This window comes from Stegastes partitus, unplaced genomic scaffold (assembly GCF_000690725.1).
Source record: "Stegastes partitus isolate 25-593 unplaced genomic scaffold, Stegastes_partitus-1.0.2 Scaffold195, whole genome shotgun sequence".
NCBI lineage: Eukaryota > Metazoa > Chordata > Actinopteri > Pomacentridae > Stegastes > Stegastes partitus.
The window spans coordinates 214,708-238,729 of record NW_007577926.1 but is presented as its reverse complement, the minus strand read 5'-3'; the positions used below and the strand labels follow the sequence as shown (position 1 = coordinate 238,729).

The 24,022-nt window shown below is 42.1% G+C and overlaps 1 protein-coding gene across 1 annotated transcript; it reads right to left on the bottom strand.

Moving 5' to 3' along the window:
* Positions 1–9,023: 9,023 nt before the first annotated feature.
* foxk2b (forkhead box K2b) lies at positions 9,024–23,127 on the bottom strand. Its single transcript, XM_008280457.1, has 9 exons — positions 22,633–23,127; positions 16,542–16,736; positions 14,604–14,757; positions 14,132–14,278; positions 13,760–13,953; positions 12,583–12,785; positions 11,811–12,056; positions 10,322–10,522; positions 9,024–9,341 (listed from the first exon to the last, which is right to left on the bottom strand). Exons 1-9 carry the CDS (start codon positions 22,923–22,925, stop codon positions 9,136–9,138), a joined length of 1,839 nt encoding a protein of 612 aa, XP_008278679.1. The 5' UTR covers positions 22,926–23,127; the 3' UTR covers positions 9,024–9,135.
* Between the last annotated feature and the right edge of the window lie 895 nt (positions 23,128–24,022).

Below are 24,022 nucleotides of genomic sequence, written 5' to 3'. Positions count from 1 at the left end.
AGCGGATAACTTGCAGCAGTCAAATATTTTAATGTTATTTGAGTTGATGTGGTGAGTCACACAGAAAACAGAACCGCTATGTTTGTTAGTAAGCAGAATAATGGAGATAGATTTGGCAGAAAACACAGCAGAGGGACAAAGGATCAATTGTTGGTACCCAGACAGAATTTTTAAAAACATTTTTAATATTGTAAAATGAGACATTTGTGAATATATCGTCCAAATTTACTGTATGAATCAAATAAAAATGCATTAAGTGGTTGATGACGTAATTCCCACCATGGTCCACTTGACCACGTCACATGTTCTCCAACAACAATGAGAAGTTATTTTCAACTAAACATGGACTTGAAGGCCCAGAAGGGCTCAGAATAATAACGTTTGAAAGTAAATCTGACCCATGCATTCAGTGATTTCTGTCTGTATTAAAGTCTGTTTTCCATTTACAATCACCTGTGTACACAACTCTGCACTGAAACTTAACTTAACAAGCATTCTTTGCAGCTTTTGGCTCATTTGTGCAAAAACTCAGAGCAGCTAAAATGTTCTGATAAACTTGTTGTACACCAGCACACAGACACACTTCTGGAACAAGCAGCTAAAAAGCTGGATTCAGAGTCAGAGGAGACCAAACCGGTCGGCTTGTTGCATTCAAACAGGCCAAATGGCTGCTAATGCTGCTCCCTTTCTGCTGAATGTGCTGCCAACATGGTGACTTAATAGTGAGATAAATGTCATATGTTGTGTTTTTACCATAGTCAGCGTGGCCTAAACATGACATATATGCAACTCCAAAGTCTTCACGTGTGCACACAAATTGTACATATTTGCAAAGATGGTAAACAGTAAAATGGAGCAGGGTTCAAACTTGGCAACTTTGGGATTTGGGGATGACCTGCCTCTACCACCCGAGCAATAAAATAATCACATAAAACACTTGTGAGCTTATAAAAGCAGAAACTTTGGTGCTTGTGCAGCCTACGTTGAAGTTTTAATGTGTAAGCTGAAAGATTTTATTCTCTTTTCGTTCTCTTTTCAGGCAGCAAACAAATACTGTTCACTAAAAATTAATTCATTAAAAGTGACATTAAGTTTTCAATTTTAAAAGTTCATTTTTATGGGACATTGGAACATTCTATAACACATTTATTTCTTTTTTCATCAAAAAATAAATGTGGAAATGAAAAAATAAATATGAACATTAAAAAAAAGCAAGTGTAGAAAACAATAAATCACAGTGGAAATAAATATAAACGTGGGAATAAAAATAAAGTAGGTTAAAAAAATGATCAATAAATAGAAAAATGAGAGGAAAATATTTTAAAAATGACATATTTCATTCATTTATTTACTATCTCTCCCTCCATACTATCTGGGTCTCTTTTTGAATCTAATATAAACATATATGTCCACTTGGTGCTTTTACACACATGTACTTTGTAGCTTCTGTCGCCAACATTCAAAAAAAAAAAAAAAAAGAAAGGCAGAAGATAAAAGAAACAAACATGACAATAAAGCATCCTCATTTTCTCTCTTCATAGCTGCGATGTTCGTTGTTTTTCTGCAGTAGCTGTGCAGCGAAGTGCCGCTATGGGACACATAAACTCGCTGCTCTCCTCTCCGAGGTGCCTCTGATGTGGGTCCAAGAGGATCTCATGTGATGTTTTCAGACCACTTGATGACCCAGAGGCACCGCTTGATCCCGGCCTTCCGACACTGGGAGCGAGCAGCAGCCAGCCACATGTCCAAAATCATCCAGCGGAGAGACGGGGAGGGAGAAAACAAGAGGTCAGAGGGAAGAAACTGAATCGTCCTCATGAAGCTGACACAGAGCAGAAGCAGCTCGTACTTGACGAGCGTTCCGAGCATCTCATTAGCATGTAAACATCAGCCTGTGTGTGTGTGCTGAGGCCTCTCAGTCAAAAGTGCTCTCAGGATCCATTTGCTGCTGCTGCTGCTGGGAGAGAGGTTTTTATGTTAAAGCACTGAGATTTGTGGGAGTCCTACATATTTTCGGGGGGGGGGGGCTCTGGGATCCGGTCCAGGCCAGGTGTGGAGCAGCTGTTACCCAGGGTTAAAGCCTCCACAGAGGGTCACAGGCAGCTTGGCTCATCCTTCGCCCACGCAGCCTCCCAGAGTAGAGCATCCTTCCTCTGGTGCTCAAAACCACCCACATCTCTCTTTTAATGTCTCTCTTTCACTGCTATTTTTCTTTTTTAACTCTCCCACTCTGTCTCCATCACGCTCTCATCCCTCTCTGTCCTCATTCTCCCTCTTCACCCACTGCCGCTGCTGCTGATGATGGAAATGGCTGCTGCTGCTGCTCGGCTGCCATCGGATGTCGAGGCGTTTGAGAGGCTGAAAAATAGAAAAACTACATTCAGCATAGGTGACACTTCTGCTGTGCATTGTTGTGAACACTCTGGTAGCTGTTCCAGCACTTGTGACTTTGTTACTTTATGTGTGTGTGTGTGTGTGTGTGTGTGGGCCAGGAGTGTGGACGTGACAGTCTGCATGTTCTGCTCTGCACTGCCATCATGTGGTCAGTAGGAGAGTGAAACCACGAATCAAAGAGCAGCTTTTCTATTTCAGTCTGCGTGTGTGGATTTTTATCTGACGCAGGTCTGAGGACCTCAATGCCTTTAAGAAAGGGATTTTTGTTCTGTTTTTTTTTTACAGTCAGAGTTCATCTATATCCATTGAGAAGATTTTCTGGAGTGTGTGTCTGCTGTTAGCTTCTTCAACACAATGTGGACAGTTTGTAAAAGCTTTTCTATTTGCTGTTCAAGGTTTAGAAAAAATGTACTCTGAAAAATCTCCCAGAACACAAGACCTGATCTTTCATACGCAGCATTGTATGCAGTACAGCAATAATAATAATCATCATCAACTTCCTGGTTGACACTCCAACATAGGAGCCACACACAGTACAGTTACACTTAAAGACGCCCTCCACCTCCCTACGTTTGTATTTTGAGTGTAATTCATACAAACAGAAAGTTTTTTGTTTTGTTTTTACACTGCCAAAGATTTGCCAGGCAACACAAGACAGAATCCTGTTGGTTGTACCTTTAGGCAAAACAACCAAATGGGATAAAAGTGATCAGTGGAGAAAGATGGTTCTTGGAAAGAGTTGATTTCACAAAAAAACAAAAACAAGCAGTTTGTACAAAAGATGCATCAGGTGTGGATTATACATTACACATAATGCATGAGATAGCTTCTATGCAAAGTGGAGGCTTCAGGTAAAACTGCAGTTTGGAAAAAAAAAAAAGAAGATGACTCCTAGAAGTTTGTCTTTTAGGTTCAGGAAGACATGAGTTAGATGTAATCACATGCTGGATCAAAAAAGGCGCTGTGATAGTTAGAAAGGAGACAGATGGCACATAGTAAGAAATCTAAATGGAAAATCAGAGATCGTGAGCTAATAAATACTTTAATAACTTGATTGTTCAACAGGGGCTCGTTTCACCAAATTGGCAACACACAACCTGCTATTTGAATCCCAACAACAAACATTCTTCTCTGGCTAGATTTGACGAGTTCATCAAAATTGAATTTATCTTCGATTCGAGATCTTTAATCTTGAGGATGCGGCCACCAATCTGTGTGCGATCTATACTGGCGATTTGTTGTGGCAAATTGTCATGCGGTCACAAAAACAGTAACTAAAACAAGATCAGTAAGAAGGAAAAAGCAGATATTGAGAGTTTATGCTCCAGTTACAGCTTTCATCAGATATTAACGAACTGAAATACTGAAAGGCTTGCTGTTGTTCTTTTTTTTTCCCTGTGTTCTGTCAAAACAGGGATTGCAATAATTAGCAAATAATTGGATTTGGTCTCTTAAAATAGAAGGATCACAAGAGGAAATCCACATGGAAAGGGAGATTTTGTGTAACCAGGACTGAGTTTCAGCGCTGAGCAGTGTTTTCTATATTCTGACAGTCTAGAAAACCCACTTTTCATATGCAGGAATCATTTCCCCTCCCACTGTCGTCAACGCCGGGATGATTTTCAGAAGGTCCTTGTGGAAACGGCAGCGTTAAGGAGCTGCAGTCTGACATGGAGAGGTCAGATATTATCAGAGGATTAGAGTCCTGGAATAGTTTTCCTCTGGGAATACAAACAGCAAGCAGCCTCATTACCTGAGAGATGAGCTAAGAAAAGAAACCAGGCTCTAGATTTGGGTCTTTAGGAGAAAATTCTGATCTCCTGAAGACACTTGGGACAATCATTTTCATCGGCACAAACCATCAGAGCCGAGCTGTGGTGCTTTTCAGGCAGATGGCTCGCTCTTCCTCGTCCCTCTAAGCCCCTCCAGCTTCCAGAGTATCAACACTCGATTCAGGCAGTCGTAACAAGCTCTGGTTTCTATGGAGACTCCACCTACACAGCCAGCAGTAAGGCAACACAAATGTGCTCCCGACGCCAATCTTTCTCCCACCCCTCCTCGTCTCTCCAGCGTTTTTAAATGCTGCTGCTCCTTCGCTGCTGTTAGTCACCTTCCCCTTGTGTCTGCTAGGACTGAATATTCACACAGAGACTCAATGTGTGCACACAGAGGATCTTTCCTGTCTGCACACGGAGGTCATCAGCGCACCCGGCTAGTTGCAGGCATTGCGTAACGCTGTTATTTTGAAGAGTTTGAGAAGTAACGCTGAAGGTTAAATCTTTCAGGGACTTTTTTATTTTATTGACAGACTAAGGTGCTGGAAGATGAATTTTTAAATATTTTTTAAACACTTTATCTGCATTTTGTTGCTGCTGGCTCGCTGAAGCCAAGGAGGTGCAAACGGTGACATCAGGTTGATTAAGTCACAGCGAGGGGAAGTAGCAGGAGCTGGGGAGGGTAACAATCAGATAACTCAGAGTAGAACCAAATCAAACAAAGAGTGGTCACCTTTCAAAGCACCAGAGGCCTCGTTGGAGCACTCAGCATATATAGCCTCTCCAGCAGGTGAATCCAATCACCTGAGCAAACACCCAGGTTCATGACATTTTCACTAATTCAGCAAATTAGTCCACCAGTTTTCACACCATCATGGTACAAAATACCAGTTTGGAAACACAACCAACAAGAAAGTTGGTCCAAAAATGCGACTTTTCTGATTTAAGTGTCACCAGTCTATTCCTGGTGTCTTTTCCTTCATCAATATTTGGTGCAAGTTTGCAGCTGAAATGGTTCACATTGATTGATTGATTGATTGATTGATTGATTGATTGATTGATTGATTGATTGTAGAGCTGAAAGACCCGATCGGCTACACAAACAGATATAGTTTTCATCAAAGCCGTTACGTGTTTTCTTTATTTTTGCATCATACTTGATCATTTTTTTCTTTGAGTAATGTGAGGTTTGCTCCGTTTCCCCCCCAGTTTTAGCTCTAAAAGCGATGATCCAAGAAGCAGAATCGCTTCCACTTCTCTTGACAGCAACACCTTTTCCTATTTCTTTTTTTTCTTCTCATTTCATAATGCAAATAAATGACGCACAACACACATCTGCCCACAGATCTACCATCTGTCTACCTGTGAATGTAAACAGACAGTGTTGCATGCTTGTTAATGAGCTTCCAACCTGTTAATACATCAGCAAGATACTTTATGTTAAAGTGCTCCAACATTGCCATGAGTCTTGTCGGAGTGTCTGTAGTGTTGTACGTCTGGAAGCCGGAAGCTTTTCTTTCTTCTGCTGCAACATCTCAGGATCATAGAACAAAAACCTGCAGCTTGAAGGCATCATGTTTGCAGTAAAGCAGTATTTAGGCACAAAAAAGAAAAAGAGGATGCTTTCAAAAAAAAATAAAAAATGCTATCAACAGTTTTATTCATCATTTTTGGTGCGAAAAAGTGATTGCTGGTAAATGGCATAGCCAAATGGAAAAAGTTTGTAATAGAAGAACTACGAGGCCAAACTTCAAGGATGCGACTTCATTTGAAAAGTAAAATCTTGCAGTTTCTGACAAAGCACTCGTTTAGCAGTGGCTAAAACCAGCTTGAATAGAGTCGTTAGCGACCTGGTGGCTGCTATCACCTGGTCTTTATGACTGAGGATTTGGGACCAATCAGACGTCTCCCTGGTATATAGCCAGTGTTGGGCATCACGTCTCAAACTTGTGCACAGTTCTGCGTGCGCATAGTTCGACTCCAGGAGGCTGCCTGTGTGGTGGCTGAAGTGAGGAAACACCTTCGACACAGCAGCTTTATTTAGCTCCTCCAACACAAAGGAGGAATGTAGGAACTCTGCAGGGTGCAGACTGGATAATTGTTTCACTGTTGCCTGGGCGTCTGTTTATAGAAAAACACATCAGTGCAACATCAACGCTGAAAAATGCTCCAAGCTTCAGTAAACAGACTAAAAAATGTTTCTGTTGATGAAATATCAAAAGACAATGTCTGAGGGCCGCGGCTTTAGTTCACCTGGTTGAGCTAGCGACCCCTGTTCAGGAGCTATACTCTCCGATGCAGTGGCCATGGGTTTGAATCCCGCTCATGGCCCTTTGCTGCAACCCCTTCCCCCATTCTCCTCCCTCACTTTCCTGTCTCTGCTTTGACTGTCCTATATAATAAAGGCCAAAAAATAAACAAACAAAAAAACCACAATGTCTGCTAATATGCGCTGCATCATCTACTGCACTTCAGGTGTCTTTTAGGAGCAATAAAGCTTCACTCGGTGCATAAAAGTCCTCATTACTGGACATGAGTTGAAGGTGACAGCAGTTCAGGTTTAATTCCTGATGTTGACCATGGACAAAGTAACAGTGAACTGTCTGAATCTAACTGTAATTTCTTCTTTTTTTCCCCACCACTGCTGTGACTCTGCTACACAACCCTTTAAACATCTTAAAACAGACTTGTGTTCTTTGGTTTTCTTTGTCCTGTGTTTTTTTTTTTTTATTTCCCCCTTTTCTTCCTCTTATTGTATCATTTTTCAAGTGCTTTATAGAGTTTGTTTGCTTCCTAAAAACATTCCCATCTGCAGCGGAGGAGCACACCCATGTTTAACCATTTTCCCCCCGAATTCATGTTTTTCACTTTTCAGCTTCAAAGCGTGTTTATTTCAGAGGTCAGCCTTGACGAGGTTTATGCTGCTGGTAGTTCAGTGCAGGGCTGCCTTGTGTACACGCTATCTGCATTATATATTCAATGATTGTGCTTTTTAAACAAGAAAAAAAAAAACATGTTCAGTAAATTGGGAATTAAAACTGTTAAAAGTCAACTGTATTTATTCTGGAATTTCTTTCTCTTGATTCTACACATTAAAAAAAAAACCAAAAAAACACATCCTTCACCTGAACACTCTTGTAATTAGGTTCCAGCCATGTTGTGCTACAGGAAAAAATATTTTTTTCCCCAACCCTCAAACAAGCTGAAAAATGTTCCTCTGCTGCCCCCCTGTGGAGAGGAGTGGAACTACAACCAGTCTTGGCGTAAATAAGAGTTGAGTGCAGTTTTATTTAAACATAAAAAACAAAGTTGAGCCACAATCCTAATGTCAAAGCAAAAAGATACAGGGGAAAAAAAGGACTTTAAATTAATTTATTAAAAAAAAAAAAAAAAAAAAAAGCATTTCTCCACTGAAGCAGAACAAACATCAATTTTTTTTTCCTTTTACTATTGTTTGGAACGTGTACAATCAGAAAAAAACAGACTCGCCAGGTCGCCAGAACAGAGTAAAAATAACGAAGCAAAAGGAGGGAAGGGTGGGTGGAGGGGTCTGCCAACACCACAACGTCAACACAGCTGGGAGGGACCAGGAGGAAGAGGAGGGTGTGAGGGGAAACGAAAAGAAGAAGAAGAAGAAGAAGGGAGGGAAATGAAAACACAAACATTTAATCAAGTGCAGGTCTGGTTTTGGACAAAGCAGGTCTTTTTTTTCCTCTGTTCAATTTACAGTTAACAACTTCTCCGTTGTCGGATACATGCAAAGGTCAACATCTGGAACTACACATGGAGATTTCATATGCTTATATCGGTTATCTGTGCAAGTATTAAAATATGTAGGTATAACGAAGCAGTTTCATATGGATATGTCAGAACGAGGGGGGGAAAGAAACAAAAAGTTTACGAAAAAACTATTACACTGTTTTCACTGAACAGAAAAAGATCACATAAAAAGAGTGAGATTTCTAACTTAGTTACCGAAATGTCACCGACCTCACCATTTTTGTACGCTTCCTTTAATTAAATTATTACTTATCTAGATAAGTGAAAATACATTAAAAAAAAAATAAAAAAAATCCTATTCTCCACATTTTTGAACAACAAAATACTGCATATCTACGTACAGCTGCGATTAAGGAAGGTCAGTATTGTGAGAGGCTAGCTGCCAGAGTTTCAGGAATATTGGCTCCGAGTTGATCCCTTTCTGAATGCGTTGACTGTTTTTTTCTTTTTTATTCATTAAAAAAAACAAACAAAAAAAAAAAACAAAAAAAAAACCAAATCTAACCAATGAATGCTCATCATACTCGTCGCTCGGTTGGTCACGTCGTCCAGAGCCGTCTCGACAGCTGAGGGGAGGGTGTCGTCTGCTGGCTGCCGGAGTCTCCCGTCTGCTCTGAGGTAGATGCGACAGAAAGGTGGCGTCCAGCCCGAGCTGAGTCAGGGCCTCTCCCAGTCGGATCACGTGAGGTCAAAGGTCAGCTCGTAAGGGTTATTTGTTGTTAAGGCTTCCTGTGGTCTTGCTTTAGTCACTCTCCTGTTTCAGTGGCTCACAGGGGACACCTTTGTCTTTTTCTGTATTTTTGTTCTCAACCCACATTCCAGTGTTTTTTTTGTTGTTGTTGTTTTTTTGTTTTTTTTTTCTTTTTAAAGGGGGTGGACTTTTTTTTTTTCCTCATGATGCTCTAGAACAGATAACCCAAACTGAAAATAAAAAAGAATCTTCTCCGTTTGGCACCTCAGGGAGTCAGTGGTAGGAGAAGGAGGAACAAAACGTACGACGGGGACGAGAAAGAGAGAGAGAGAAACCGTGGATGGGGGAGGAGAAGGTGAAGGTGGTGGTGGTGGGAGGAACAAAACGTACGACGGGGACGAGAAAGAGAGAGAGAGAAACCGTGGATGGGGGAGGAGAAGGTGAAGGTGGTGGTGGTGGTGAAGGTGGGGTTCGTGTGGTGTGTGGTTCAACAGACTAGTTGTGGTGGCCGCCTTGGTCGTTAGCTGCCGACGAGTCCGAGTCTGCCGCGGCGGCTGGGGTCGTCTCGTCCTCTGATTTGTTGCGTTTGGCGTCCGGCTGTTCGCTGGCCAGCTGGTCCCCGTTCTGCCGTTTGGTGGGGAGGGAGGCCGAGGCTGAGGCGTGGGCCGCCAGCAGGTGGAGGGGGCTCGCCACAGCTGGAGCTAGAGGAAGCAGGAGGGGAGGGACGGGTTATCAGAGGAAACACTTCACTGCTGGAGCTGCTCAAGCTGTGGTTAGCCGACATCTATAAGCAGCAGGTCTGTGGCAAGCGTGGTTTGGATCAGACGCTCCGAGTGTGGCCGACTTTTTACAGATTCAGCGGAGGCAGTGAAATGGTTTCTCGTTAACACAATCGCCAGATCTTGTGGTTAACTTGAATTTGTGTTATTCCATAGTCGCCGTCATGTCAAATTTGATCACTGTGTGCGTGAAACCAGTGCTAAAATGATGCCAAGTATTTTGATTACTGTTTGGCCATTTCTGAAGCTAAACTGTCAAACATTCCTGTGTGTTTCTGCTTGTTAAACAAAGTTCAGCAACTTTTTTCCCTATAATCAGGAGTCTGCAATATGGATTGAGAAAAAACAAAGCAAACTAATCAACAAGAAAAAAACGTTGTGGTTGACATCTTAAATACTATTAAGTAAAATGAGCAAAAACAAAGAGTAATGGAGTTTGTCTTTTGGTCCAGTAATGCATGATCTAACATACTAAGTGTGGACGTATTAGTGAGGGAAGTGTGAGCTACAGCGATTAATGGATTTGATGTCAGCTGTTCAATTAATCAATCAATTGGTTCTGAGTAGTTAAAAAAATAAAATAAAATAAAATAAAAATTCTCTGATTCAGGCTTCTTAAATGTGAATATTTTCTTTCCTCCTCTGTGACGGTAGTTGGAACATATACAGGTTGTGGGACAAACAAAACAACTGATGACATCATCTTTGGCATTTAGAAACATTTTCAGGCATTTCATAAACCAAAAACCAATCAAGAAAATAATCAACAATGACCAGAATAGTCGCAGCCCTGCTGACATCCGTCCAAATGCAATCTTCAAAACAAACAAAGCCAACGTTTGTCGGAGGAAGCATTCTGCGCTAAGCTCCCCACACCTGCTCCTCACAGTGTTGTGTCTCACCTGAGCTGGCGGGTCCCTGGATGGCAGTGGTGATGCTGTGGGTGCCATTCTGTGTGATGGCCTTAATGGGCAGCTGGTGTTGACCCACGGGGGCCTGCTGCACTATGGTAACAGTCTGCAGGGGCGTGGCTGACTGGGAGCTCTGGATGATGCGACTGGAGGCACCTATAGAGGTGATGGTGGGAACCGTCTCTACTTTGACTGAGGAGGAAGAGAAACATACAAACACAGACTTCAGAGGTGGACAAAGTGTCACGTTACAAACCTTAGGATTGTGTTAACAGGAGTGGAGTACTGCAGTAATACTCGACAAAGACATAGACTACACCTGATCTGAGCTGCTGAGACACTCTTTGGTTGAAGCACTTGTGAGAAAATGTCGATAAATCAGATATTATGAATGCAATAAAATGCAGAATAATGGTTTAACTAAGTGCTGCTTCTTCACAAGTGAAGTGGACCAAATCTGCAAACAGAAAACGCTTCTGGTGGCCTTTCCAGTAATCTTGCTTGTAATATATTTGTTTTACTTTCAACCTGAAACATACTTGATTGAATGCAGCGGTAATTTTACATGTGCTTCCTCATGACAGTGGAGGAAGGGGCGCTTAAAAAGCTGCAATTTAATTCCAGATATAATTCAGAACTGGCAGGTTTGACGGCAAGAAAGACCAAAATATTTTGCAAGAATGTGTGGAACTGACATAAAGATCAAAGAGCAGTTCCCCAGGAGAGGATGAGAAACCCCGGTAGCTTAAAGGAAGCTATGGTAAATGCATCTTTCTGACCGTCTAGTCTGTGCTCGATGCCAAATATTACCTGCAGACTGTGGCACACCTGTCTTAGCTGTATCATAACCACTTCTTTTTTTGATAAATAGAAATGATATTTTTGTGTAACAACATAATAAATACGGCGCAACACATGGAAACCAGCAATGATGCAAGCAGTTCAATAAATAATAGATCAATAAATTATTCAGCAACTATAAATCAATAAACTAGAGGCTTTTGAAATATGCATGTAGGCCTTCTTTGTCGACAAATAGTTTTATTTATTATGTTGCTAATTCTGAGACCAAGTCCACAGCTAATGAGTGTAATACCAGTGACATCTTTTCTCATAGGTTATATTTCCATATTTCACTAAAAATATAAACATATATTAAAAACATATATTAAAGCTTTTTTTTTTTTTTTTTTACCTAAGCTAAAAACTTTAAGCACTGTTTTTCACGGTTTTATAGCACAAACGATTCCTATCAGCAGTATTTAATTCTAAAATCTAAAAGACCTCTGAAGGGAAATCATACGTAAATATTTGAGAAATGTTATGTTGTGTCACGGGCTCGAGCAGCTCCAGTACTTTCTCTCAAATACAAAGATTTAATTCATGCCCTCAACACCAATTTACAACAATCAGCATTGAGGTCTTGTACTCAGCGCTTCGAGGCTTTGACTCAAAGATTTGTCATCGGCTTCCATCTCACCTTTGACTTCCGTGTGCTCTCCGTTCTCCTGCGGCTCACTCTTGATGATGGTGGCTGGCTGGGCGATGACGGCGGCGGAGCTGAGGGACCCTGCCGGGATCTGCTGCAGGACGTGGACAGTCTGGACAGCAGGCTGGGAGGTGCTGGTGCTCACTGGGGAGGCCATGGTGTAAGTCACTGGCTTGATGGTTTGAGGTAACTGACGCTGGACTGCTATGAGTACCGGCTGGTTGTTAACAGGCGAGCCTGGAGCAGGAAAAGTAGAGCACAAGGCCATATTTATTCATGAGAACAGATGAGATTTATACAGAGGAACTGTGCAGGGTCATAAAACACCAGGCTGAATCTCAGTGGCACAGCGAGGAAAAGGTATAAAAGGGGAAAACAAAAGTGCAGGTGCAGAGAACTATCTAAATACACACATATCAGGTATTCTAATATTTGAGGTAGATTTTTTTTTTTTTTCAAATCAGTTGTCAAAAGCATTAAATTAAGCTTTTTATGTGCAAATCTGTTGAGAACCCAACAAATTTAATATGACTTGTAACTGTTTTAACTGGGAACAATAAAATGTTCCAACAAACAATGTGAGGAGCAATAAAACTGTAAAACCAGCATCCGAAAGAAGCCCCAGCAGCCCCCGTTAAATGTTCGACCTCTGTGTACGTGAACAAAGTCAGTGTTCAGTGACTGTGCACTTATGTCTGACTTGTGTTAACAATGTGTGAAGAAAATGTTGTTGTGCAGACAGATGTAAGGGACCGCGTCGTACCTGATGTGTTTTGTGCAAAGCGTGCTTCCTGGATCACTGCCAGTTTGGGCTGGACCGCTGTGGTGGACACCGGGGCGGGAGCAGAGGAGGTCTCCAGCTCCAGGGGGACAGGGGAGCCCTCTCGTGATAAGCTGTCCGGGGTCTGGACGCCGCTGGAGTGAGCGGAGAGCACCCCCGAGTGATTGGGAGACGCCGGGGCGCTCCTGAGAGAGATGAAAATGTGGATATGATTAACAGACACGGTGATTTGTGTCTATACTTTGAGGTCCTCAGATAACAGACTCAGCAGCAAAAGCAATAGCATTAAAGGACCATGTCCATCATGTGACGGTGTTGCTCTTTGATGAGTTTCTAAATAGTTTAAGGACAAAAACAGAGTCTGTGGTGTGGAGGCATAAAGTAAGTCTGTGGATGAACAGAAAATACTTGTATGAAGATAAACTAACTAATACTTTCGCCCTTTTTGTGATCCTTAAATTAGCCTGTTTTCATCTGTGTGTTGACGTATTTTATCTATCACATGTCACATCTAAAGTGTTTAAATAAATGGCTTTGCTTGACTGGCAGATGACAATGTTGGCATGGTATTATCATTTATGTTATCAACTGGCCTGTCAGCCAAACAACCCGTCGAACAGAGTCTCTGTATAAACTGACTGTTACTAACATTTCTGACTAGAACGTAAAGCTTGGAAGGTTTATTACAGTTTCCCCATAAAGGCACATGTATGGATGTATATCAAAGCTAAGAACAGTCACATAAGCAGGTTTATGATAAGTTTAATACGCAGGATCACTTGTCAAGATATTCTATATTAATATTATTATGGAGAAGAGACATGCAAACACTTAGTTTTGTAGTTGCGTGTTTGGACAACATGAAATGTAAACAGATGACAGTGGTAGTGACTGATATGGAAGTGCAGTTATTGGCAGGAGAATGTGTGAGCTTATTTTTGGTTTCCTGGGTGTAATGACTGTAAACTGTAATGCTTGTTTTTACACAGCGAGACTAGAAGCCTAAAAATATCTGAGGCAAAACTCCAAAACCAGAGTAGTTTATAAGCACGTGTTGGCATGTTAACGTGCTTCTACACCATGATTAACTGCAGTGAAACGTGTTCCATTAGTTGCTTTGGATTGTAAGTTGAAGTGTGTAACAGTGACACAAGCAGACCTGGAGGAGAGGGGTCCGTGTGGGGTCCTGAAGCAGGGGACACCCCGGGGCCTTCGTTTCCTGAAGGCCTGCTCGATGAGTTTGCCCTCTGATGACGGGTCTATCCTCCAGAAGGAACCTTTACCTGGTTCCTCCTGCGACCGTGCCACTTTGATGAAATAGCGGTTCAATGACAAGTTGTGACGGATCGAGTTCTGAAACAGGAGAAGAACAGGTGACGTTACAGCAAAAACAAAAATGTAGACTGCTTTGATTACCGATTATGGTTAACATTATGGTGGCAACTGTTTTGGGAGAAAACTAAGCACTGAGGATCTGGTGCAGAGGTTCTGTAGGTCTTGCTCTAACCAGTGAACATGAGGCAAAACAAACCTGCCAGCCCTTGTCTGCTGTCCTGTAGTAAGGGTAGTTCTTTGTGATGTGATTGTAGATTCCATTTAGTGTGAGCTGCTTGTCCGGGGCCAGCGTTATGGCCTGGACTATCAGCTGTGCATAGGAATACGGAGGTTTCGAGTCGTCCTGTGGAGCAGAGGCCAGAAATACAGATTTATGAATCACATACAAAAAAATCTCTCTAATACACAGGAAACTTTCTTCATGTCTTCCAACTAAAATAGCGTGTTGAATGCTCTTCCCTTGTTACTGTATTTGAAGGCTGAGCCATTTGTGAGACATGTCCAGTTGTGTATTTCTGACAGAGTTGTTTTCCAATATAATAAAAATTCAGCTTCAGCTCCATAAACAACTAAAACAATGTCTGAAATGTTGTGATCAGCAGCAACATTTACCACACTTTAACACATCCTGAGATGTTGAACACAGTGAGCAGGGCCTGAGCTCTCACCTTGGGACTGTCCCCTCCAGAGGCCTCTTTGTCGTTCTCAGGCTGGGAGTTGTCATTTATAAGCTGCAGCTCCGCAGAGCTGACCATGCGACCACCCATCCTGTAGCCTGAAGAGCCTGCACCCCGCGGACTGGAGGGGCAGGAGTTAGCAGCACTGCAGGGGAGGAGGAAAAAAAAAAGACAGTCAGCTGAAAAGAAACTTACAGTAAAGATGATTTACACTTATAATACTGAAGAAGAAATAAACAACCAACTATAGGTTTGGATTAAGTGCTTAAACCTAAAATATAACAGGCTTGGCATTTCCCAGAAGGGGCACAGCGACGTTGTGTGGCTCGGATCATCCGCAGTCTGTGCTGCAGTGGCACGCTTTTGGCCGACATCTATGCAAATCGCCCTACCTCCCCGATTGTCTGGAAACACTGCAATCACTTTCGGAGCCACAATCAGGCCTAAAGCAGCAACGCTTTTAAGTCCTAATCAGGTCTAATTACTCAACATATGAATAACCAGATTAGACTTAATGTAAAGGACGATTTCCATGTTTCATGTTGATTTCGGTCCTCAGGGGATTCTGGAGGTGGTGGTAAACCAAACAACGCAGCAGCAGATCAGGACGCCCACATATACGGCACCTGCTGCCTCGTTCATTATCTCCAGTGTTTATTTGTCAACACACTTTGTCATTTAACCTTCACATAACGTGTGAATGACTGAAGAAACCTGGTTGAGGTTTTCTTTAGCCATCTGGCTGAGATCAGGGTTTGAGAGGATCTAAGGGTCTGAGATGGAGCCGCCTCCCTCTCTGAGCTCTGCAGTCAGAGAACTAAGCCTAAGCTGATCACTATATAGGGGCCATGTCAAGGTCAGCTGACAGGCTCAAGGTCACTGAGGAGCTGTGTGGGAGGGAGTTTTCTTACCACAGAACACCCACCCAGGGTCAGAAAACATTAGGGCACTAGAGGAAAGTGCCTCAAAGCTGAAAAGATTTACGAAGCTTTTATATTAATGACTTATTGACTGTTGGCTATTGACAACATTCCAGTCCATATAAAACACAACTTTGTCCTGCACTTACTTCCATCCTTGTTCTTGGTGTTTTCAGTCAACCAAACTTCTACTTTCTATCAAAATGGAGTATTCCATTCAATGTCTGACAGAACCACTATAAAGTTCCTAAAGTAAATAAAGCTATTTGAACTGAAAGGAATCAATATGCTGCTCAGTCAGGAAAGTTGACCAAATCTGAGCTTAAAATCATAACATTTCACCAAAATGCATCTCAGTTAAAATTCTCCAAACATCAGCTGTTTCTCTGACCAGAGAAAAAAAAAATCTAAGAAAATTGCGCTTCTCTGTGTCACCGGGAACACCAACAGTGACTTGATGCAAATTCAGGGATTTTTCTTCTGAACTGCAGGCTGTTTACACAGAGCAGACAGGAGACACATATTAAAAAGTAGTAGTAAAATATATATTGTATATAGCATCGCCATTATTTTTCAGCATCGGTACCACCTGTGGGCACTTGGAAAACATTGTACATTTTAATTCTCATTTTTCCCCCCCAATTCTTGCAAAATAAGCCATCAAAGAACCTAAACTGTTTCCATTTCTTTTTATGATTTTTACCATTTTAAGAGTCTTATATTGCACAGAAGACGTTATAGAGTTCTCTCTCTTTCTAGCCATGGTTATGCTTTTCCTATAAAAAAAAAAGGGGCAGGCCTTTTCATTACAGTGTAAAAAATGATGCCACAGTGAGTAACAACGCGCAGAAGCAGCAATCATCCAAAAACTCAGGGTTCAGGGGGTTAAATTATGAACCTTCATTTGTAAGTGAAAACAGATGCAGGTGATCTTCATCCCACAAGCTATGTAGTGCAAAAAAAACAAAAACAAAAACAACATAAAAACATAATTTCCAACAATGAGTACCTAATGGTGCCAGTCGGCGATGGCAGGGGGCTCATTAGGTGAGCGATGTTGTCTGGAATGTTGATGGTCAGGGGGGAGATGTGGGGCTGGACTGGTTTCACTGGGGACTCGGGCGCCTCACGCTTCACCTTCTTCCCACTGGACAGGGCTGTGAATGTGATCTTAATGTTTGTGCTGGGGAACCTGAAAGTGCACCTGTAAAAGGAAACACACACAAAAACTGTCTGAACTCTCAAAACTTTATTTAAACAAGCACCGAATCACGTGTCAATGAAAACAGCATTACGAAAGGCAAATGAGTGAGTACTGGAAAACACCACATAAACCTTTGGCAGGCGCATTTATGGATCCTCTGCTTGACTTTAATGTGTTCAATAATTCAAATTAAATAGTAATCCATTGGCTGGATGACACTGATATGTCCCTGTTTGAGAGGAAGTAGTGGCTTCAGTGGAAACTGAGCTAAATTAGGCAGAGTGGTAAATATAAGACATGCCTGACATGCACACGCCTCTGCACCAAGTCAACAATGACAACATACCTCAGATACAACTTTTTTTCCTGTGGCCAACTGATGCATCTGATTATACAAATCAGGAAACAGAACAATAACACTGACTGATCATTAATAATTTGTCAAACCAAACTGCTGCAACACCCGCTGCTGTTGCATCCAACATCGTCTAAGCCTTCCTACACTTTCCATGATGACTTTCAGTACGCTGCAGAAAATAGGGTAAGGACTTGTTCCATTTTCGTTTATATGCAGAATGCCTTGTTGCTGCATGAAATTATGCTCCAAAGAGGCTGTGTGTGTGTGTGTGAGAGAGAGAGAATTCGGTGTCTCTGCTTCTAGGATGGATCTGCTGCATGTCCCGTTTCCTCTCGGTAAACTAGGTTGCTGCTGTTCTCTTCATTTATGCAAAATTGATAAAAACCAGCGAGGCGTGTTGCTGATCATCATGACGCCAAACCATCTGAGGAGTTGACACCGTCAGATGGGAAATTTGTAGATAAAGGCGAGGCTGTTGGCTGACAGTCTGCAGTAACATCCACCAAATTTAAAGTTACTGTTACTTAACAGAAATTAAATAGACACTCCACCAATCACAAACAAGGGCCAGTTTATTTGCCCTGCAGAAGTTTGACCGACTAACATTAATAATGTGAATCTTTGTGAAAAGAAAGATAAGTGTTAAAAACTGTTGGTTTAAAAGAAGTTTGTAGGCAGTTACTACTAAAAGACTCCACATTTTATTATAGAAATTGAAGGATCCTGTGTTTTTTCGGGAGCTAAAAGTTAACGTCTCTCTTGTGCATCCACCAACTTTATGGAAATGGCCTGAGCAAAGGAGCGACTCAGTCCACTTTAATTCAATGTCAAATTCTTTAGGATAGCCTATGTGGGCTACATCACAATTAATTCTCATGAATTCAAACTTCATTTTAACGCACCATCCTCTTCTCCTGCATTACAGATGATTGGGGCGTCTGTATCTCGAGGATGTCATGAACAACAGGTCTGTGGCATTGTCCCTACTAGTTTAACTTATCACTGATAGCTGAAAAACATCCCCCTTCACTTTACCATACGATATCTAGAGGACAAAAAAAAAGAGGAAAAACTTACGACCACTAATAAAATAGGGATGCAAAGCCATCACCAAAAGTAACTGAAGTTGTAAGGTGGATTTTTTTGTAAGTAAAATATTCTGGATTAGTAGCAACACCACGGGTGTACAAAAGATGTTTCTATCAGAGGGATGGAGGGAAACCTTGGAGGCGACACTCACAGATACCACTGAATAGAAAGGACTCCTCTAAATCGCTGCTCAGATCGGACTGCCTGACACCCTGGAAACGGCGCAGGCACACATTGGTTTTCACTTAGTTGAAGACTGCCAGGCACAGCAGTTTTTTTGCCAGGCCCTCACAGAGCTGGCATCTGCTGAGAGAACTGTATCCCCGACACCTACATCTCAAATTAGCTTTGCCGCTCGCAGGAGGAGACTGCAACACTTCCTGGAGCCAGAATGGTGAGGGGAGACACTTTCATTATGCATGTAGCCTTTCAGGAAGGGTTGAGTCTTCGCTGCAGATCTGATAAAAGTCGTGGAAGATCCTTAAATAACATCAGACAATTTAAATATCTAGCAGCTGACGGAGCAGGAACAATGGAATCTAAATATATCAGTAAAAGATAAAATATCAGACAGTATTTGGTTCCTTTATGCTCTTCCCTGTATGTCACCCTGCTTGTCAGTGAACGCAACTGTATGGCTCAACTTCAGCAGTCTTTTGATATACGAATGTTAGGCTTTCAGCATATCACAACGACTGTATATTGCACAGGTAGGCTATTTACAGACTGCCTGATCAACAGTCATACAGTACTAGTAAAGCAATAAACTATAATGATAATAAGTGATTTTTTAAGCCACTTTTAAAGCAACAATGCAAAATGTTGCTATGTCATTCTCTGTGACATTGGGGTGAGTATCTGTAAATGTCACTTTGTGTGATGGGGAAACTGCAATGAGGTTTGTTTTTTCCACTTTCCTCATTGACTTAAAGGATTACTCAAGAAACTAATGTGCAGGTTAATTGACAACAAAAAGTAATGATCAGTTGCAGTACGAGCGCCAATGCTTAACTGATTGACTGTCAATAATTAAATTAACTTTCAAATATTTTGATAGCTGATTAATCTGTTTGAGTATTTAAAGAAAGAAAGAAAGAAAGAAGGGAAGTCCAAGTTCTCTGACTCCAGCTTCCTAAACTGAAATGTCTTTTTTTTTTTTTTTTCTATGAAAGTAAAACTAAATATCTTTGGGTTGTGGACAAAACAAGATATTTAAGGACGTTATTTTGTGCTTTGGGAAACATTTTCGACCATTTTCTGATATTTTATAGCCACGTCCACTTTAAGGTAAATCGAGAAAATAATCAACAGATTATTGGCTAATGGATGTAATTGTTAGTTGCAGCCCTTCCAACTGCAATATGATAAAAATGAAAAGGAGCACACTTGGGCAATGCAAATGTGAATGAATTGAAAGATTTAAAAAAATAAAAGTCAATCACTTTCTGTCTGTAAACTATGGCAGAGAAACATTTGAAAATGTTAGACATGAGTGTTGCTATGATTTCATAGTTTCAGAACTGTGGAATATAAAACACTTAACAAGTNTTTGAAAATGTTAGACATGAGTGTTGCTATGATTTCATAGTTTCAGAACTGTGGAATATAAAACACTTAACAAGTGCCAACCGCTTCAATTCAAAGACTCTCTAAAGTTTTAAAAGGTTCCTCATTCAGATCAGGAAATATCTGAGATGTGAGACAAGATAAGTACTCAAGCCTGACAATCTAACCAACCATTTAAAATTAATATAAGATGCTTTACGCAGCTACTCTCGACATAGTTTCAACACTACGTGCAACACATCACTTTTAATTCCCAATAGTGATTTGGTATTGTTTAGATGAGGTTAATAGAAGGAAAAGCTGTGTTTATTATGTTATTCAACACCTCCCTCCTGCATGTAATCACAGAAGTGTCTTTATAAACCCTATTTTTCTCTTGCATGAACAATGAGGCCTAAACTCCAGAAACGCAAATGCACAGTTGCTATGCTGCTAAGCTGTGAGGACAGCAACAAACAAAGCTGTTCAACTGAAAGCTTTCACTTGATTTTCACCCCCACCCAGCCTGTAAAAAAAAAAGAATGTAAACAAAAGAAGACAGGAAGAGCACCAACTTGGAGTGAATTTGTGGGTGTGGGAGAGGGCAGGCAGGGGAGGGAGGAAGGCTGGAGGAAGGGAAGGCTGTTGCTTTCAGTTGGCTCTGTTTACATCACCAAAGAGGAATCCCTGGAATACAACCGACCTGTCCCCTGAGCCACAGCTCTGCGAGTTCTCTCATGCTGTCAATCTGCCTCCTCAGCTGTGTTGGTCTTATCACGGACAGTGTTAGTCGTTTAAGGGTCTTCTCTAGCTCGAGGATTACAGTAAAGCATGTGAGCCGGTGCTAGCTGGTGTCTTACTCATGGAAGTCCATGAAGTAAAGACTAATTAAAAGCTCCATATTGACAGTCGGTTCGATCAATAGAAGAATCTGAAACCACTGCTGCTCCTTCCTTGTTCCTCATGGTGCCTACATAATAAAGTCCATCGATATACTGTATGTATTATGCAGCTGAAGAGCAGTGCAGTAACTTTCAAACTCTGTGCAGCAGAAGAAAACAGTCCCGTGCAACAGGCCAATTTAGAAATTGCATCAAGTCAAAACAAGTCGACATTGTGCGGTGCACAGAAAAAAAAGTGGTTTCATATTGAGGGATTGCACAATCGCTGAGAGCAGTGTGCAAAGTCTGACCAGCGTTGGCAGAAACTGGCAGGTTTGTCGACATTATCGGGTAGTGAAGTGAATGAACTGCAGCCACTTTTTTGGCATTCTGAAATCCCAAATGGATCTAATTGGCCAACATGTAAACATCCTGGTTTGGTTTATTATTCGTGACGCACAAATGGTTTGTAGTTTTAATTCTGCATGTGGACACATTTTTCCTCCCATTCTTCTCAAACGGCAGAAATTACACATCAAATTCACATATTCAAGAATTTAGTTATCTTCTTCATTTGTTTTTGTGTCAAACTACAGAGTAGGCTATTGTTAACTTAATCACACAAATGATAGAGGGCATAAAAATTGAACACAAGACTTCAATTCTGGTCCTGGATGTACAAATGTAACATATATTGCATTGTTTTGATGAATCAAATACTCATATAGCTTTGAAAATGTTAGAAAATTTGTCAAAACAATCAAAATTTACCAGAAAACAATGTAACGTCTACTTATTTGTTTTTCCAGATGTGAGATCTACAGATTCAAGAATACAGCAACAAACCTTAACATTTAAGAAACTGAAAGATGAGAGTCGTTGGCAATTTTAGGGTTTCAACAACAGTGTCTGTAGGTAATTACACTGCTGAGCATTTAAAAAAATTACAGTATGTCAGTAAAAAACACAAAATATACCCATCAGTCACAAACATCTCATGGCAGTGTCTTGCATCTGGTTGTTCTTTTGTTCACAAATCCAGGGATATTAAATTCACAAATATTAGTAATCATGCCAATGCGATGACGGGGTTAATTTGATTACCAAAGTTGTTGGTAAGTGGTTTCTGTTGAGGAACTTTATCTGTATGAGCAACATGGCCCACATCCAAACCATGCAGGAAATATTTACTGGAACCCAAATGCCAAGTTTTACAACTCACTGGAAAAGTGAAAGACTGACAAATGTTTGTGTAGAAGGCAGAATATTTCACAACAGCACTTTATCAACATGTCAAACAATGGCTCAGTGCAGGCTGCAACCTGCAAGACACAACTCAGAAACTTCCCCGGCCTCCCTTACAAAAACTTCTTATTCAATTTTAGAAAGAAGACTCCAACTCTGTTTCTTGATTAATAGCCAGTGTAAGCTAGTGACTGCAGAATTGGGTTGGGTTAGCGTGAATCCGAGTTATTTGAATAGAGGTGAAAGGTCCCACAGGTTGTGCCGTTGAGAGCTGACAGGGCGGGGACGGGCTGGTTTGTTTACGTTTAGGGGTCGAGAAGAGATCCATTCACAACTGCACAGAAGCTAACTGCTAGCTAACATGTTGGCATGAGCACAACGAGGAATGTTTACAGTATCACGAGAATACATTTGTGACTTTAGAGTGTCCACGTGATAGAAAAAAATCCCACCACCAGTCAATATCAAAAACAGTATCCCTGTAGGTTGGTTATTTTGGCTAACTAGCTCCACTGGAGACACAGAGGAATGCGGCTAAAGCTAAGTTAACCACTGGATGGAATGTGGAATGAAGGCAGGCGGCTAATTAACACTGTTGCTAACAAGAATGTCAACAAAGAAAATGGCATTGGGAACAGGATGCGGAGTTCTTGCTAACATGCTAAAACACGTGGTCTAGACCCTGCTGGCCAGTATAAACCCAAAGTTGTTAACTGTAGCGGGCTTGGCTACCGGGGAGCTAGCGTCCACATGTTCTCCAAGAGGGGGGGAAACTTACATTCGTGGAAGCTGCAGAGGAGGGGCGCCCCGTCTCAGGAACACTCCGTCTACAAACACCCCGTTTTTACCGAGACACCTCAGGTAGAAATCTCCGCTGCCGGTGCCGTCGTCGCTGGCGGTGAATATCTCCAGATGCCTCCGCGAGATGAAGCTCGAGTGGCCCATGCTCACGTCCACGGAGCCCTGAGACGAGTTCCGGCCGATGGTCACCGAGCGCTTTTTCATCATGTATTCGAATTCACGGCCCTCGAGCCGGGCAACCGGCCCAGACGATCCGCTCACCACAGCCATGCTCGGGGGGAAAGTCTCTCAACGCCGAATACTGGGAGCACTAAAACACCGGTGTACGGACGCCCGACTGCGGCCCTTTCGGAGTAAATGGAGCAAATCTACAAGAGGGGCATTAAATTCAAAACAGGAATCCGGAGGGGAACATGCGAGGCCAGGGACAGCGGCTCCGACCCACCGCCGAGAGAAAGGGGAGCAGAGAGATCCAACCAAACAGAGCAGGAGGCGGGCACGGCGGCACCGACAGCGCTCTGAGCCAATTAGAATCCAGGACGCTGATGCGGCTCCGCTGCTGCGACCAATCACTGTTGAGAATTAATCCGAGGACAGATTCAAGGTCGGTTGGGGGGTAGCTATACGCGCATATGCTGCTCGGGGTGCAGTAAGAGGTGGAGTGTTTTAATCACACAAGAAAGGAGCGGACCGACCAGGTTACACGTGCAACCAGTCGTAATAACCACTACAGGTAAAGATTATTGATAATCCGCGGTAATGCATCGATATCACCGACTAATCGTGTATCCAAACACCGAATCGACCACGTGTGTGTGTGGAATTGTGTCATTTAGCTTTCCTCGATCTCCACGGTGCAGCAGCGCAAAGCCACGGTGCATGATGGTTCTTCCTCCTCCACTACAGAATCCATGTCCGGTTTTACACGTTGCTCCCTTTGCAGCATCTTGTTACTTTGGAATGATGAGGTTAGCTGACTTTTATAAATGATTATTGTCAAAGTCTGTAATCAGCACCAACAAATCTTGTTTCCTGGACAGACACACAGACAGACAGACAGACCTACCTCATGTTGGCCTGCTGTGGTTGCAGGTTTGTAATCCTGTTCTGTCTGCAGGCCATGTTATCATCAGAGTGACTGACCCTGCCATCTGTAGGCCATTTGTTTGTAAACACTGTATGAGGTGGGGGAGTGGAGTGCGTGCGCGTGCCCATGCATGCGCGTGCCACTGCTGAATGCCTCCATCAGATGATAACACCTCTGAGTAGGTGTGAAGTCATTATCAGGCATTAACTGCGTGCTTTCAGGGGATGCAGCAAAGAGGTAACACCAAGGTCAACAGTGGTTTTTTTTGCAGAGAAGCTCA